Below are 15,277 nucleotides of genomic sequence, written 5' to 3' on the forward strand. Positions count from 1 at the left end.
TAACTGGATGTTGTTTTCAATGGGAGAAAAGAACAAGAGCTATGAAAAATGGGGAGAAATTAGTTTCTTAGATGGGGCCCACCCTGCCACATTTGGCAACCATGACCACCATGTCCCCTGTTGCTGTCAGTGCCAAAGGGAATGATACGAACAATCTTTACAGTAATTAACTCGGCTTCTTTCATCTGCTCCCTAGTGACTGAGGGGCATGGAGAGGTGGATATTAGGCTACATCTTAACTGCAGTCACTGTGAGATGGACGAGTGCCGTGTTGACCTTGAGACTCAAAAAGTCATTTGCTTTTGTGAGCCAGGCACAGAGTTGGCTGAGGATGGTGTGTCTTGCATAGGTAAGTAGGTGTATGGGGTGGGCTGCTTGTGTGTCAATCAGAAAATGCAAGGTAAAAATCTGGTTTGGATTGGAAGACATTCTGAAAGTGTGACCTAGTCTGCCTTAAAACTGGCTTCTGTTGAATGTTACCTTCTTTCCTGCTGTTATGTGCTGCACAGTTACTTTACTAGGATATAGACACATCAGTGCTGAGGAATGGTGCATAGAGCAGTATTGTTGATCAGAACAGAGTTGCTGGTTTCCCTTACAACATTTGTTTGGCATGCTGGGCAGCACTGAGGAGAGTTAAATTTTATTCCTGGTGGTGCTTATGATCCCATTCTGCTCTGAAATCATGAAAGCTTGCTCACTGAAGGAGTTGCCCAACTAAGCTTAGTTTACAACTAAGCTTAAATTCCAACTAAGCTTAAATTCCCTTAACAACCAAAAAAATGTACAAGGTGAAGGAGAATATTATTTATGTGGATTTGGACATCTAAGGTGCAGGTATTATAGTAATATTACTATAAATTGAGGTATTATAATCTGTAAGAAATTCTGCATGAGAGCTCTTTGAGTGCCTGCGTTTTCCTTAATTGAAAAAACAAGCTCCCAGAGCTCCATTACTGGTTTTCCTTCATATTCTCACCCAGTAATTACAGCAAGTGACTCCAGGCTTTTGGGATCCTGCTCTCATCTTTGTTACTGTCATGGGAAAGTTGTTCTGTGTTTTTACTGTTCTCATCTGTAAACTGAATAAAAAGTATGGTCATTTTGCCAGGGTGAATTATAACTTCATAGATGGTCACTGAGTGTCTTGTTGGTCCCAAGTGAAGATGCAACTAAAGGATACTTTGTACTACACTTACAGGTTTTTCTGCCTGGAATAGATCTGTTTAGGAGGTTATAAATTACAGTCCTACTTCATCTTTTGCTGTGATTTGGCATTGATAGCAGCACTTTAACCCTGGCAATGTAATGCACTTTCCACCTCCCCAACCTCCTGCCCTTGGTTTTTATGGTCTTGTTTTCATACTCAGAGAGTGCACATGTTAATTCATTGATAGCAAACCATCTGTTTTAATGTTGTGATATTAATTGAGGAAAGTGAAACAATGAGGTGTTAGAGGTCATAGATCCTGAGAACTGATCATGCCAGAGGTTACTGCTACACTATAGGAGCTGCAGATGAGTAAACAGAAGAAAATGCAGAAAAATCTACCTGAAAAAAAAAAAAAGTGGCTGCTGGAAGATCATTTCAAACACATAATTCCTTCTTCTGCTGCCTCTGTTACAGCTGAGCCAGTGGTTCATCTCCCTCTCTCCTTGGTCTTGTCTGTAGTGACTTCAGCATTGGTGGCTGCTTTAATTTTGGCTTTTTCAGGCATCATGATAGGTAAGTGTTTTTCTGCAAAAGATATTTTCATATGAGCTCTGGATCCAAGCCAGGGATAATTTGGCCCTGGTATGCAAAAGATTCAGGTTTTTAGCTACTACTGTATTTAATGACACCTTCCCACATACACACCTTAACTTCAAATTTCAGTAGTTGTTTCTAGCCAATTCGAGGAGGTTCCAGTTACTGACTGCATCTTGAAAGAGATATTGTTGCTTGTGTCTCAGTGTAAAGCTGCCAGAACACAGCTGCCACTGGTTTTGTGAAAGCTGTTGGTGCTTAATGCCTAGGAGCAAGCTTCATTCTTTGTGTGCCTATCTACAGATTTAGCCTCTTAATGTATAACATTTAATCTTGAAATTCTCTCTAGGTTCTCCTTTCACAAACTGCTACTTAGCAGGATGTAGGCATTCTTGGCATCTTTATTTGAAATTCTAAAAGGTCTTTTTCACCCTTACATTTTCTAATTTAAACAACTGCTCACCTGCATTCGATTCCAAGCAGAACAGATTTGAATCAGCAAAGAGTAGCCAGAGATTCAAACCACAGCTCTGCCGTTTTTCTTTGTCCACACTGTACATGGTCTGGGGGAGGAATGTACTCAGAGCAGCAAATGGCAACTGCTAAATTAGATTTGTGCAGCTGTTTCAGTTTTAAGAATTTCAGGAGTTATCAGTTGCACACACATGGTCCTACATGTATGATTTCTGCCCTGATGGTACCCCTCTAAAATTACTAATTACTTTTCAGGGAGTGGAAGAGTAATCCTCTTTTCATCCAGCTAGCCTATCATTGCCATCTCAGGAAAGAGCAGTGATTTAAAAAATCAAAGCAAAAGCAATGAGGGGGAAAATGGAGGACAGGAAGGGTTTGTGGATAGGTCATTACATCCATCTGCTTTCTCGAGTACATGTTTACCCCTTAAATTCTTCCCCTGAGCAACATCTGCTGGAGAAGATGCAATAGCTATTACCGTCATAGTCTTTGGGCTCAATCCAGCTCCCACAGAAATCAATAGTAGGGGTAATAGTGATTTGACCTGCTCACAATTGGCATCTTGCTTTGAAAAAAAATACTGCTATATCAATTACTATTTCAAGGAATATCCACAGGATGTCTGCTTTCAAGGTGTGGTTTCTAATGACATTTCAGAAGTATCAGTAAAGCGATTCAAGGAATATAACACTACCATAGACTGATTTTAAACTTGTTTAGAAACAGAGGAAGTCTTACAAAATGAGTTAGTTTTATGTACAACATGTTGTTCTGAGGTAACAGTTTGTCCGTTTTGATGCAATAAGTCATTTCAGATTTTAGTTGCTTCTATGTGATTTAGGAAAATTGGGTTTACGCCAGCTCACTCAAGCTTTGAAATGGACTCATACTTGGAAGATCCAGTTAAACTAAATGGAACAAAACAAAGACCTCAGAACTGTGAAATCAGAGATCTCTGCAAGCAAAATCAATTTTGCTTCTTCCAAACAGTTCATGAGCAAGCCCGCTTTTTCATAAAATGGGTAAATCAAAGGTTCCTGGATAACTTCAGAATCCATTTTCTGTTGGTAGTTGTTTGACGTACAGAAATACGATGGTGTCACTGTCTGGTGTGATTCACCAAACTTTAGCCACAGAGCAAATTCCAGTGAGACGTGCTGCATGGCTGCTGTCCTGTTCCAAAGCCAATCTGTGTCTCCGGTTTATTGTGTTCTCCACATTTAGTGTATCGTCGGAAGCACCAGGAGCTACAAGCCATGCAGATGGAGTTACAGAGCCCAGAATATAAACTGAGCAAACTGCGTACCTCCACTATCATGACAGACTACAATCCCAACTATTGCTTTGCAGGAAAGACCACATCCATTAGTGACCTCAAAGAGGTGCCTCGAAAAAACATCTCCCTCATCCGGTAAATTCCTGCTTGCCTTCCCCGTGCTTCACACTACACACTGACACATGCCGGCTCCCTTACACAGATGCAAGTTCATGTCTTTGTGCAGGCATGTACAGACTTCTTGTGCACTTCTAGACTCGTGCCCCATTTAGTAAGGAAAAAGGTAAAGCTGCAGCAGTTAGGTTTGTGTGAAGGGGACTAGACTTTGGCAGTCTCCTTGACCGTTTGCAGGTGCAGCGTTAATCTTCTGGGATTAGGAGAGGAACTGAAGAGTCATCAGCACTAATTCAGACACAAGTTTGGCAGGCTGTGCAGTGAATGGCCCATTTCCTGTATTAACTGATGAAATGCTGGGAAGACTGAGGCTTGTAGGAGGCTCTTTAAAGTCATTGATGGGATCTTTAGTAAGGACGTGACATCCTTGAGCACAATAACAGGAAAAGCAATGGGTTTGAGACTGTCAGACAGCATTAAAAAGACAGGAATATAAAAACCATCAGGATAGTCATGTGTAGATCAGAACTTCTGGAAAGTTGGGAATAGTTTCTTAAGAAAAGCTTGAAAATTCAGAGTTCTTTCTCACCTTGCTCTACCACAGGATACAATGCATGTCACTTGTGAATGTGACACTACCTTGGGACCATGCAGTTTTACACATAAAAAAACCCAAAACACCCACAGAGAAAACACAACCAAGAAATGGAAGGAGAAGAGCTTGGAAGACTAGGGGCCTTACAGTGCTAAAAAAGATGATGCTCAGAGCAGTCTCTGCAGTCTGCAACATTTTGCTGTCTCTTATCTCATTTTCCCTCACCTGCACATCTTGCTAGACTGCATCTAGAAGTTTCCAGTGTACCCTGTGCTGCTGCTGTCTTTGTCACTTGGTCTCTGAAAGGATGTTTGAAGTGCAGCAAGCTGTAAAGAGCAGAGGGTACAGCTGGGAATTGATAAGGTCAGGGAAGGTGGGTTTTTTGAGAGGAAGGTGAGTTATGAGCTATAGAGATCTGTTTTATACCCTCAGTTTGTAATAAGTTGGTGAGGCACAGCCAGGAAGAGTGTCTCAAGTTGATACCTACAAAATGTTATTAAAAGAAGTAGTTGAGTCACAGGCAACACAATTCCTCACTGTGGTTTCACTGCCTATACTGGTATTTATTCTGGCAAAACTACAGACAGAAGTTATGCAACAACAGAGCTGACTGCCCTTAGCAGCACCTGTTTGAATGGACAAGAGGACAACAGCCCATGCAAAAAAAAAAAGGCAACTGATAGGCCAGAGAACAGTGTAGCTCTCAGGCCAGACAGTGCATGTTGTAGGAGAGAGCCTTATTGAGACCCTTTCATTCGGACTGAGATGCAGGAATGTCTTTTAGAGACTCAACTACCGCCAAATGGGTGTGCAGAGTTAAGAGGGACTTAGGATCTGGGATGCAGCCTCATTCTCTGTCAGAGTTCACTATGATGTACCTCCTGTGTGGTGTACCTATTGTGTTACCAATTGACTTAACATTAAGCAAGGGAAGACTGGATGGGTAAACAAAATCTGTGTCACAGGGAGATAGGATGGAATCTGTTGTGTGATTACTAATTCTTTTCTCTTTTTTCTTGTACCCTTTTCCAAAATAAAACTGTAAATTTCATTGTATGATCAGTGCCAGAAACAATTTTTAGCACAAATTCCTAGAGCCAAGTGCTTTACAAAGCACTATCGTTATCATTTACTGGCTAAGGTACTCACCCAGAATAACAAAATAAATCAGGAAAAGGTGTTTGGTTTAGAATCCACGTCCTTTGAGAACCATTGTGCTTCCTAGTTTCTTGTTTAATGTTTTCTTTAATAGTGCTAGATAAATATCATGGGGACTGTTAATGTGTTAAGGTTTTGGGAACATTAAGACTTAAGCCTTGTCTTTATTGACCTGTTTTGGAGCACCTGTCACTAGAGAACTGACACCAAAGCCAAAGAAGAGTGCTATCCATTACACACTGCAGTGCCAGCAGCTTGATTTCACCAGGGACTGTTCATTTTTGAGGATTGCCTTCCCTAGCAGTTAAATACATTTTAAGTCCAGGAAAGGATAACATCAAGGTCTGGTCCCCATCCCCTGCATAGTGTGAGGAGTGGTATCATCAGTGTCAATGTGCAGTTCTCCCTGTTTCACTACCAAGAAAACTGTGAGCCCATTCTGTGAGCTGTGACCACAGTGTTATAATGTATGTTCTCTGTAGTAAAACCTTCTTGTCTTCTCTGGTCTGTCCAGGGGTTTGGGCCACGGAGCCTTTGGTGAGGTATATGAAGGTCAGGTGGCAGGGATCCCCAGCGACCCCACTCCCTTGCAGGTGGCTGTGAAAGTAAGTGACAGTGTATGAGTTATCATGATGGTTTCATGCACCTTTCACCCAAGAGTCCCAATGCATTATAAAAATGAAGATAAATGAAGCATTACTATAGTACTGAAGGATGTGGCTTGAAAGGTTTCTGCTCCATTGCAACACCTTAATCCATCATAGCAGTGGTACAGCTTGTAGCATACGGACTTGTGAGAGCATTAAGGGAGGTCTCCAAGAGTAAATAGGCAAAGATTTCCCATACAACTGCAGTACACTGCAGGTATGAGAAGTAAATCCATCCTCTGTCCACCTTCCACATGCTGCAACTGATGTGGTAATCTGTCCTAAGCCTTTCAGTCAAACACCAAGTCTTCATGGGGCAAAGAGCAGCTGGCACATACACCAAAGAGCCTCCAGATGTGATGCTAAATCCTAAGAGACCCTGGTAGGGTTCTCCAAGCCTTCAGCAACCTGGCTAGTTTGTTTTCTCCTAGAGGCTACGTAGCAGCACAGTCCTACTGCTGGTTATAGTTCATAGCCTTGCTGAGAGGTAGGTGTATTGAACTGTCAGAGAGCTCAGGAACTGTGGTCTTGTTCCTTGTCCTCTCTACAGCAGTCCCACATACTGAGCACTGTTCCTTGTGCACTCAGGGCCATTTCCTTTGCCAGGAGGAGGATGACAGTGGTATTGATGGGCCAGGTATTCTGTTACCTTTTAACAGGCTTCAAAGTCTAGCTGTTACCTTAGAGTGAGGTTTCTTTTAGAGAAACAAGGATTACTGCAGACAGTGTTAGTGCTTTTGACTGTGCCAGGTGTTCTACATCTGTAAGTTTAAGTAGTTTCTCCTTGTCAACCCATTCTTTCTTTTTCAGACATTGCCCGAAGTTTGTTCAGAGCAAGATGAGCTGGACTTCCTCATGGAAGCTCTCATTATTAGGTATGTATGAATAAGATGAACAGCCCTTGTGTAGGCTTGCAAAGCTTAGAACTGTAAAGAAAAAAAAGTGATTTGAGAGGTGATGTCCATGTAATACATTTACACGGTAGTTTTAGCACATGGCTGCCAGTGTTTTACAAAGAGAATAGGCATTACCACTGTTTTCTGTTCATCTTACAAATGAAGAGGCACCAGATGATTAAGGGTTCAGTTTTCAAGACGGTCCACACTGGTTTTCATTATCTGAAGTGAAAATCTTTAGGTCCAGCTTTCAGAATTGGTAACAGGATCCTTTGATTTCTTTTAGAGATCAGAATGTGAAGTAAAAATAAACCTTAGGAGTTTGGGTTTGCCTAGTCGAAACTAACAGATGGCATTGACCTAATGCTGCTGTCACGTCACTTATCAGTGACTGAGTCTTAGAATCCATGGAAGTATTTTCCCATCACATTGAGATCTGGAGAAATGTGGAAATCCTAGAGGCTAGACCTTGAGGAATATCCACTACGTGAGCAGTTCCCTATGTTCATATATTACTTGGAACAACTCTACCCTAGCACAGCTTCTGCCCCTTAGATAAGGAAATTAGGAGCAGACTCTGTTATAGACGTTCTTTGCTTCCTGTGGCCCACAAGTCTTGCTGTAGCCCAGAAAGGATGCAGAATGTAGGAAGAGGAAAAGCACTGTGCAGACAGACAGAGTGCAGGGGCAGCACTTGGGCTTTCTCCAGTTACCCTACCTTTGAGAATTTTTACTTTCTGGGGAAAAAGAAAAAATAATATTCCCCACAGCAAAATATTTTTGTTCTTTTCTGCAATTGCACTTTTTGGATCAAAGTTGCTCCATAATTGAGTCTCTCCATCTCCACAGCAAGTTCAACCACCAGAATATTGTGCGCTGCATCGGAGTGAGCTTGCAGGCACTGCCCCGTTTCATCCTGCTGGAGCTCATGGCTGGAGGTGACCTGAAATCATTCCTGAGAGAGACACGGCCTAGACCGGTAAGAAGAAAGAAAATTGAATTTTATTTAGTGAACTGCTGCCACAAGGCAAATACATAACTATAAAAGAGCTGATCCATGCAACTACTATTTCCCAGTGTTTTAAAGGGTCAGAAAATTTCTGTTGCTAGAAGACCACTGTGGAGGCAGGACACAGATGTATAGGGAAGAGATGCTGCTGGGGTTATGCAGAGGTGCTTCACCTCTGGACTTTGCCAGATAGTATCTAAAGAAAGGACAAAGTCAACATTGGTTTTTTTTAAAGTTAAACTCTACTTTGGAGGGAAGTTGGAGGGAAGCGTTGAGCTAGTAATGACAAATCCACTATTTTAACTGCTGACCAGGTGCATTTCTGTGGATACCTCTCCGTGCAAATTTGACATAGGCCAAGAAGAAAATCCAGCCTGGAGCTGTTGACTTAAGAGCAAATATCTTTAGCCCAGATTTTTAAAGATGTTCACGGTGAAATCAGCATTAATAGGAGATGATGTTTTGCAATGCTGGCTCTGCTCTCACTCGACGCAGAGCAAAATGGCACGGGCAAGGTATACTGCCTGCTAGGAGCTTTGTTCAAAACTGCCAGGCTAGGCTGTGCTACATGAGTGAAGTGGCAGGTGAAACAGGATGGTGTAGGGCAAGAGCATCCATCACTTTTCAGTGGAAGAGTCTTTTTTGGCTCTTTAGAGAGAGAAGCCAGCTCAGTAATGATCAGGATCTTGTGAGGAAGCACCTAGAACATTAGTCCTGAACAGCAGGAATTTTTGCCTACTTGCAGTAAAATGAACCAGTTGCTTTTGGTGATGAAAAGCCTTTAATCTTTATATAGGATGTAGTCATGGCAGCCTTCTGATCCTGAGGGGTTCCTTTCTGTTTGCCCCTACCCCAGCCAGGAGTTCCATTTCTGTTAATGGTAGCTCTGTGTAGCCCCTGTGAAAGCTAATGTCAGAAGAGGTGGATGGTGCACTCCTGGCCCAGTATACATTACTTCCTTGATTCCTCTTTCTGCCTTCACAGTCTGTCCTTCCTTTTCTTTTCTGTCTTTGTCTTTTCTGACCTGTTTGAGATTGCAACACACAGACGCTGTTCCCAGCACCTTGAAAGGTCCTCCCCTATTCCTGCATTTAACTTGCTCCCAGGACTGAAGCAGACCTAGGCCTGATACTGCTGGTTTTTGCCTGTCACACTTCAGGAAAGCTGAGGTTCCAATGCAGATGGGCAGTTGCAGGCTGGAACCGATTCAGAAAAACAGTTTCCAGTCCCTCCCTAACCGTTGGGTGAACATGGACAGCCTGACTGTGTGCAGGCACTGACCCACATGGTTCTACTTCACTTCTAACACCTTCCTTCTCCTGCTACCATCCCATGTGGTGGCTGCTTGGCAAGAATGACAAGGTAATTCATTGTGTGGCTGCCAGGACAGTTTCTGAGGGGCTAATGGCACTTGTGAATGCTGAGAAATCAGCCTCTAGTGCACGTATTTGATTGCTAGCTTGGAAACTATAAGGCTAGGAGACAGACTGATGAGAGCTGTGTGGGGGGCATTGTGCTCTGTGAATTACAGGATCCAGCTGTGGAAGTGAATTTACCCTCTGCATATACCTGAGGTACCTGTACATAAGGCTTGTGGCTTAGCAGTGTGCTGGATGTACCTTTGCACTGCTCTTAATGAACCCTGAGCTGCTTCATTCCACCTATTGCTCATGCAAGGCACACAAGTAGAAGGTAGGCATAGCAGACTGGACCCATGGAGCAGCTTTCCGGGCCCAGGAAAGGAAAGGAAAGATGGAGAACAGTGCAGAGTAAACAGGCTTTGATGAGCTTTGCTTCCAGCAGAAATTAATTGAACACACAAGATCTAGCTGACTGACTCGGCAACAGAGGTGCACTGCTTACTGTGCAGTAAGCACCACATGAATTACTCTTGTCATTTCTCTTTGGGGGTTTTTTTTCAGGTTTATATTTTCCAGCTGATTTCCTTACTACCTTGTCTTTCCCACCTACTTTCAGCCTGACTGAAAAGAGAGATTTACATGTTCATTCTATACCTTCATTCCCCAGTTGCTTTCGTGACTCCCCTGCCACTAACTTTCTGTTTCAGTCAAATTTAATAGAGGTGTGAAAGGCATTCACTTGGCATGAATTCAAAGGCTTCAGGAAAAAGAAAGCACCATGCTAGAGTGATCACTGAGCTAAACAGTTGCCTTGTTTGAGAGAACCTGTGTGAGTTGGAGCAAGACACATGCAGCATACTGAAAAATGTGGAAGAGAGCAGAGGGAATGGTGGAGAAGATGAAGTGAGGGAATGGGGGAACTTAGGATGTTGTGAGAGACATGAAATGGGAAGCTACAGCTACGACAGGAGGCATCAGGACATGAGATCCAACTCAATGGGAGATTAGGATGCTGCCAGCACAGGTTATTCATGTTGTTTATCCGTGTCCTTCATGTAAAGCATGAAGGTGATGTTCAGCCAACACATAATGATTTTTCTGGACTCTAAGCAAGAATTACCATATTGAAGCCAAACGTTCATCCAACAACTCTGGTTCAAAACCAGTGACTCTTGTGAGATGTCATCAGTTTATGCCAGACAGGTCTACTCCATAAGCTTCAGATTGGTAATTACTTCTCCATGGGTCCAGGGTTTATGGCCCTGAAGGGTTTCTGTATTCCATTGCTAAGAAAGTTTCCCATCTGTTACAGGATTACCCCTTTCCTGTCATCTGGAGAGAGGCAGTCTGATAGATTGAGAGATGCTTGGAACCTTTGCTCATTATGAGCTTTGCAGTATGGTTCATTCTGGGAAGTTTAGTGCTGATCTTTCTCACATGCAGCGCAGCCATCAAATAACAGCTCTGGAAGATAAATCTTGTAGGGATAAATGATTCTCCTCTTTTGTGTTGTGCAGCCTGTTGCATAGAGCAGTGATTACTCTGAACAATGCATAGAATCTCACTCACCTTTAGCAAGATTCAGCCTCACCCGGGGAGGTATTGCACCAGTGCTTCCAGCATGCCCACTGCTCTGAGCAGCAGTGCGTTGCAGCTGGCATTGTCCATTCATCTGGGGAGCAAAAGCTGTAAAGCGAATCCTTTGGTGTCTAAAGGCTGCTCCCCTTGCAAAAAGGAATCCCAAACTTCCATTTTTCAAACAAATTACATGACTAAAATGTCCTTGGCTGGGCAGTCACATCTGGTTTTGGACAGTATTTAGCCAAATGAAAGGTGGAAGGCATTCATTCAGGGGAAAAAGAGAATAAAGCTACGCTGTTCAAATCAACTTGTGGCTTCAGCCTACCGACTGCCTTGCAACTATAGCTCGGGTCTGGCACCAATTGCACAGGAAAGAATTGGTCATTTTACTCGGTTTTCACTTCAGATTTCTGACCCTTTCTCAGAAGGGGAGAGAATGGGTAGATCGAGATATTCATTTCCCTTTGGTTATGCCCTGAAAGGGAAAAAGAAGACATCTGCATCCTTTCTTACTGTAGCCATCTTGTGTAGCTGGTCAGTCACTTCAACTCACAGAGGTAAAGAAAGATTATTCCCTCCCTCCTCACAAAAGGGCAGGGGGGAGGCTTTATGTTTTCATAAAACAGTTACTCTACAAAAAGAAAGGTTTAGGAGAGACACAGTCTGATGTTTTAAAGAATCAGTGAAGTGTACACATGCAACGAACTATCCTGTGTCAATAATAAAACACAGGAAGTGATACCGAGTCACAAACGATTTTGTTTGATGACACCACACTAAAAACAACCAGGCTCTCTCCACACAGACATGTGGCATTTTTCAGTTATTTCATTAGTCATATTGATGCCATGCTTTTCCTAATCTCTTCAGGAGATGTCGAGACTTTTTTAGGTTTTACCAGTGGATGCCCCACATTTAACCACTGGTTGCTTCCTGCTGCGGAGACTGGACTTACCTCCAGTCACAGTTAGCAGTGGTTTAGATCAGGTGGGATGGCCAGCACAACATCATGTCAGTCTGGGGATACATTTCATTAGAACAGATGGGCTGTGAGAGCCAGCAGTGCCTGTCACTGGGGCACCCGTACTGGTTTGTGCATCAGGCAGCGGTGCCGTTTGGCTGCTGGGCAGAATGAGAGGTGTCATCAGAGAGAGCTAGAGGTTGGAATAGGCTTGTTTGATCCAATAACTAGGGCCACAGATAAGCACTTAGCTAGCAAAGGGCTGCTGTGGAATAAGCAGTCACTGCCACTCAGTTGTTTGTCATCGCCTCACTAGTGGCAGCTATCTCCTCCTACCTCCAGGACTGGCCACGACACTCACTGATTCACACCTTAGTGCAGAAGCTGATGGTTTGGATTCAGAGACTGGCAAACATGAGCCAGTGATAAGCCTGCCTCTTTCACTACAGCATCTGGCTCCTGCTGGCAAAGGCTGTGGACTTCATCAGAGGGGACAGGAACAAGGAGTTGGCAGCCTCAGTGTTCTGGAGGCATTGACTACAGAAACCTGTGTCAGTGCTCTGAGGAGCAAGAGAAAACCTACACAGATGTGGAGGAGGGAAAGAGCAAATGTGACTCATGCCATTATAGAAAATATCATTCTTATTGTTCAAGGTGACTTTAGAGAGCAGCTAGCCATTATACAAAGAAACTGAGCGAGGACCAGATCTCCTCAAAAATGATGCTGAAAATTTAGGAGCATCTCCCATGGGAACTGGGGGATATTCTTACAGAGGCACCCCAACAGAACTGGAAAGTTGCATACAGCTCTTCTGATTGTGTACCTAGGGTTTGTATGACATTGTGCCTGCACATCCTTTGTGTAGTTCATGGATGTGAACTGTCTCTTGTGCACTTCTGCAATCCCTTTGTGTATTAACATCTGACCTACATCTCTGGAGAGTTCTCAGCGCAGTTTTCAGTGCCAAATCATGGCATATTCTTGCTTTTAACCCACCCTTTTGTCCCTTGTCTTTTGGTAGAATCAGTCCTCCTCCCTTTCCATGCTGGACTTGCTCCACGTGGCTCGTGATATCGCTTGTGGGTGTCAGTACCTGGAGGAGAACCACTTCATTCACAGGTAGGTGAACACATCTGCGTCACCATGGGCATGACTGGGCACAGGCCAGCAGAGACTCGTAATGCCCTGCTTGGCATGTTTATGTCCTGCTGCACTCTAGTGGCTGGATACCTTTAAGCAAGATACATACAGTAATAGAAGCAATCAGCAGAAAAACTGTTATGAATCAAGTTGCAGAGGTCTGTAGTTTTACCGAAGATCCTGAGCTCTGCTCACTGCCTGCACTTGTGCGGCCTATTTGGCTGCTCAGCAAAAGGAAACAATCTCATGACAGAAGTCTTCAAAGCTCTCTCCACCATGAATTTTGCTTAGTGCCTTTCTGCTCATTCTGGAACCCTCTTCTTCTCCCTCTCAACGAATATTTGTACTTGCCAGAAGTGCAACACCTTGTGATTATTGTTACCCGCTCCTGCAGAACTGTTTGGCAAGTGTCTAAAATTCTGCCCATTGTGTGGAGATGAAGAAAGAGAAATTGTAGTTCACCTCCCTGAAGGAGTTACCCATAAGGTATGCCACCATGTTGTTCAGAGCTCAAGGTTTACTTCAGCCCAGCAGAGGTGGAGCTGGAGCTTTTACCTCCACACACGGATACAAGGCCATACCTTCCATCTTCAGACCAACACCTGCACATTGTTGTTCTTCCTGTCTCTGACAGTACGACACCCTTTTGACAGTCATTTAAACAAGAACGCTGGGAAGAAGTCAGTGGACCATCCCCCCAGACAGCTAGGTGTTGAGACTAGTACATTGCTGAAATCAGCCCCACTGCTTGCAATTCCACAGAGACTTACTTAAAACTAGCTCCTGGGGCAAAGGGAGGCTCCTGGGAGACATATCCTTTCAGCTAGAAGATGTTATATGAAGTTTAAAAAGGAAGTCTTAAAGAGCAGAACTGCTCCTGGTATTGGGGCAGATTGGAATTTGGGACATCACTAGTTATCCGTAAACATTGACTTTTCTTCTTCTTGTGGGCTCTCTGCAGCTCAGGAACGTAGGTACTATTCTTTGTTTTCTTTTTTGCTTGCAAAATTGTTGAAGGATTAAGTGTTGATTCTCTTTCTGTTGCTTTTCTTTCCCTTTCCTATCTAGGGATATTGCTGCCAGGAATTGCCTCCTTACCTGTCGAGGGCCTGGGAGAGTGGCTAAAATCGGAGACTTTGGAATGGCCCGGGATATATACAGGTAGCAGACCTAAGCCCAGGGTACCTGCAAGTGGAAGCATGCTAAAATGAGGGAGGAGCAGTGTTTGTGCAGGAGAGCAGGTTCGTGAGCTGCTCTGTGTAACGCTAGCAAGGCGAGAGTGGAGGGATCCCACCCTCCTGAGTCCCAGCTAATGCTTGTTTGGTGTCTGCCTTCACCTGTAGTTTAACTGTGCTCTGGAGACTCTTTCCCACTCCTGACAACTTTCTTCTGGGTAATGAAATCTGCTGATCATGGAAGGCATTTTTCCTCCCCCTTGTACTCTGTCCTCAATCATTTGTCTTTTGCTTTCTCCACACTGAATGGCATTGATGTGCCCTTTTGTTTTGTGGTCCCAAATCATTCTGAGTTTAATCACTCTCCTTGATACCACCCCTGCCCCTTTGGTTTGGTGTCATCAGTAAATCTCCTCAATTTACTGCAGCTAAAGGAGGAAGGTGCAGAGGAAGGTCAGAAAAATATAATCACCCAAACTGGAATTCAGCCAGGACAGAGAGTTAACTGCTCTTGCAAGAAGTGCCAGGAAATCTTTAATGACCAGAGCAGTCAGGGCTGCAGTTTGAGATCTCCTGTTCCAGGTAGCACCTCCAGAAGTGCAGCACCATGTCCAGCTGTGCTGAGGAATTGGTTTCCCTCCAGCTCAGAGGAAGAAATGCCTTGTACTTGGTCATTCGTGCTGTTTATACCAGTTATTTTTTACCTGCTTGGGGATTCTTCTGTGCAATTACTAAGCCAGGCCTGGCTCTGGTTAGCTTGAGATCTGATGGCATCACAGGCTGAGGTGATGCAAACAGAGTGCTACCTTCAAAAACCACAGTGGTTTTTTTGCCCCTTCCTCTCTCTCCCTTCACAAAGAGCCCCCACTCTGCCTCCTCTGCCTCGCTGTCAGATGGGACTCTGCGGGGACAGAGTAACATCTGTCACACTCACACAGTCAGCAGGACCAACTGCCAAGATGAACACTCTGGTGCTGAGTTTTCAAAGATGCCTTTGAAGTTTGCATATATCTCTGTGTCCAGGAATGTCTCTTGGATGCTCAGGCTGTGTGGTTATGAACAGTGATACCAGCTTTCATGAGCAGCCTCCCGCAACTGCCAGCACAGGATCCGGGGCTTGTAGGTTTTCTTTTAAATGACCA

The 15,277-nt window shown here is 43.9% G+C and overlaps 1 protein-coding gene across 1 annotated transcript in view; it reads left to right on the top strand.

The window, feature by feature from the left end:
- ALK (ALK receptor tyrosine kinase) overlaps positions 1–15,277 on the top strand; it is a 321,490-nt gene that overhangs the window by 301,684 nt on the left and 4,529 nt on the right. The window contains exons 18-25 of the mRNA XM_061989641.1: positions 197–349; positions 1,628–1,726; positions 3,446–3,632; positions 5,879–5,969; positions 6,822–6,886; positions 7,757–7,886; positions 12,842–12,939; positions 14,029–14,121. Coding sequence (XP_061845625.1) covers positions 197–349; positions 1,628–1,726; positions 3,446–3,632; positions 5,879–5,969; positions 6,822–6,886; positions 7,757–7,886; positions 12,842–12,939; positions 14,029–14,121 — 916 coding nt within the window. The remainder of the gene's footprint in view (positions 1–196; positions 350–1,627; positions 1,727–3,445; positions 3,633–5,878; positions 5,970–6,821; positions 6,887–7,756; positions 7,887–12,841; positions 12,940–14,028; positions 14,122–15,277) is intronic.

Source organism: Colius striatus, chromosome 2 (assembly GCF_028858725.1).
Source record: "Colius striatus isolate bColStr4 chromosome 2, bColStr4.1.hap1, whole genome shotgun sequence".
NCBI classification, from domain to species: Eukaryota; Metazoa; Chordata; class Aves; order Coliiformes; family Coliidae; genus Colius; species Colius striatus.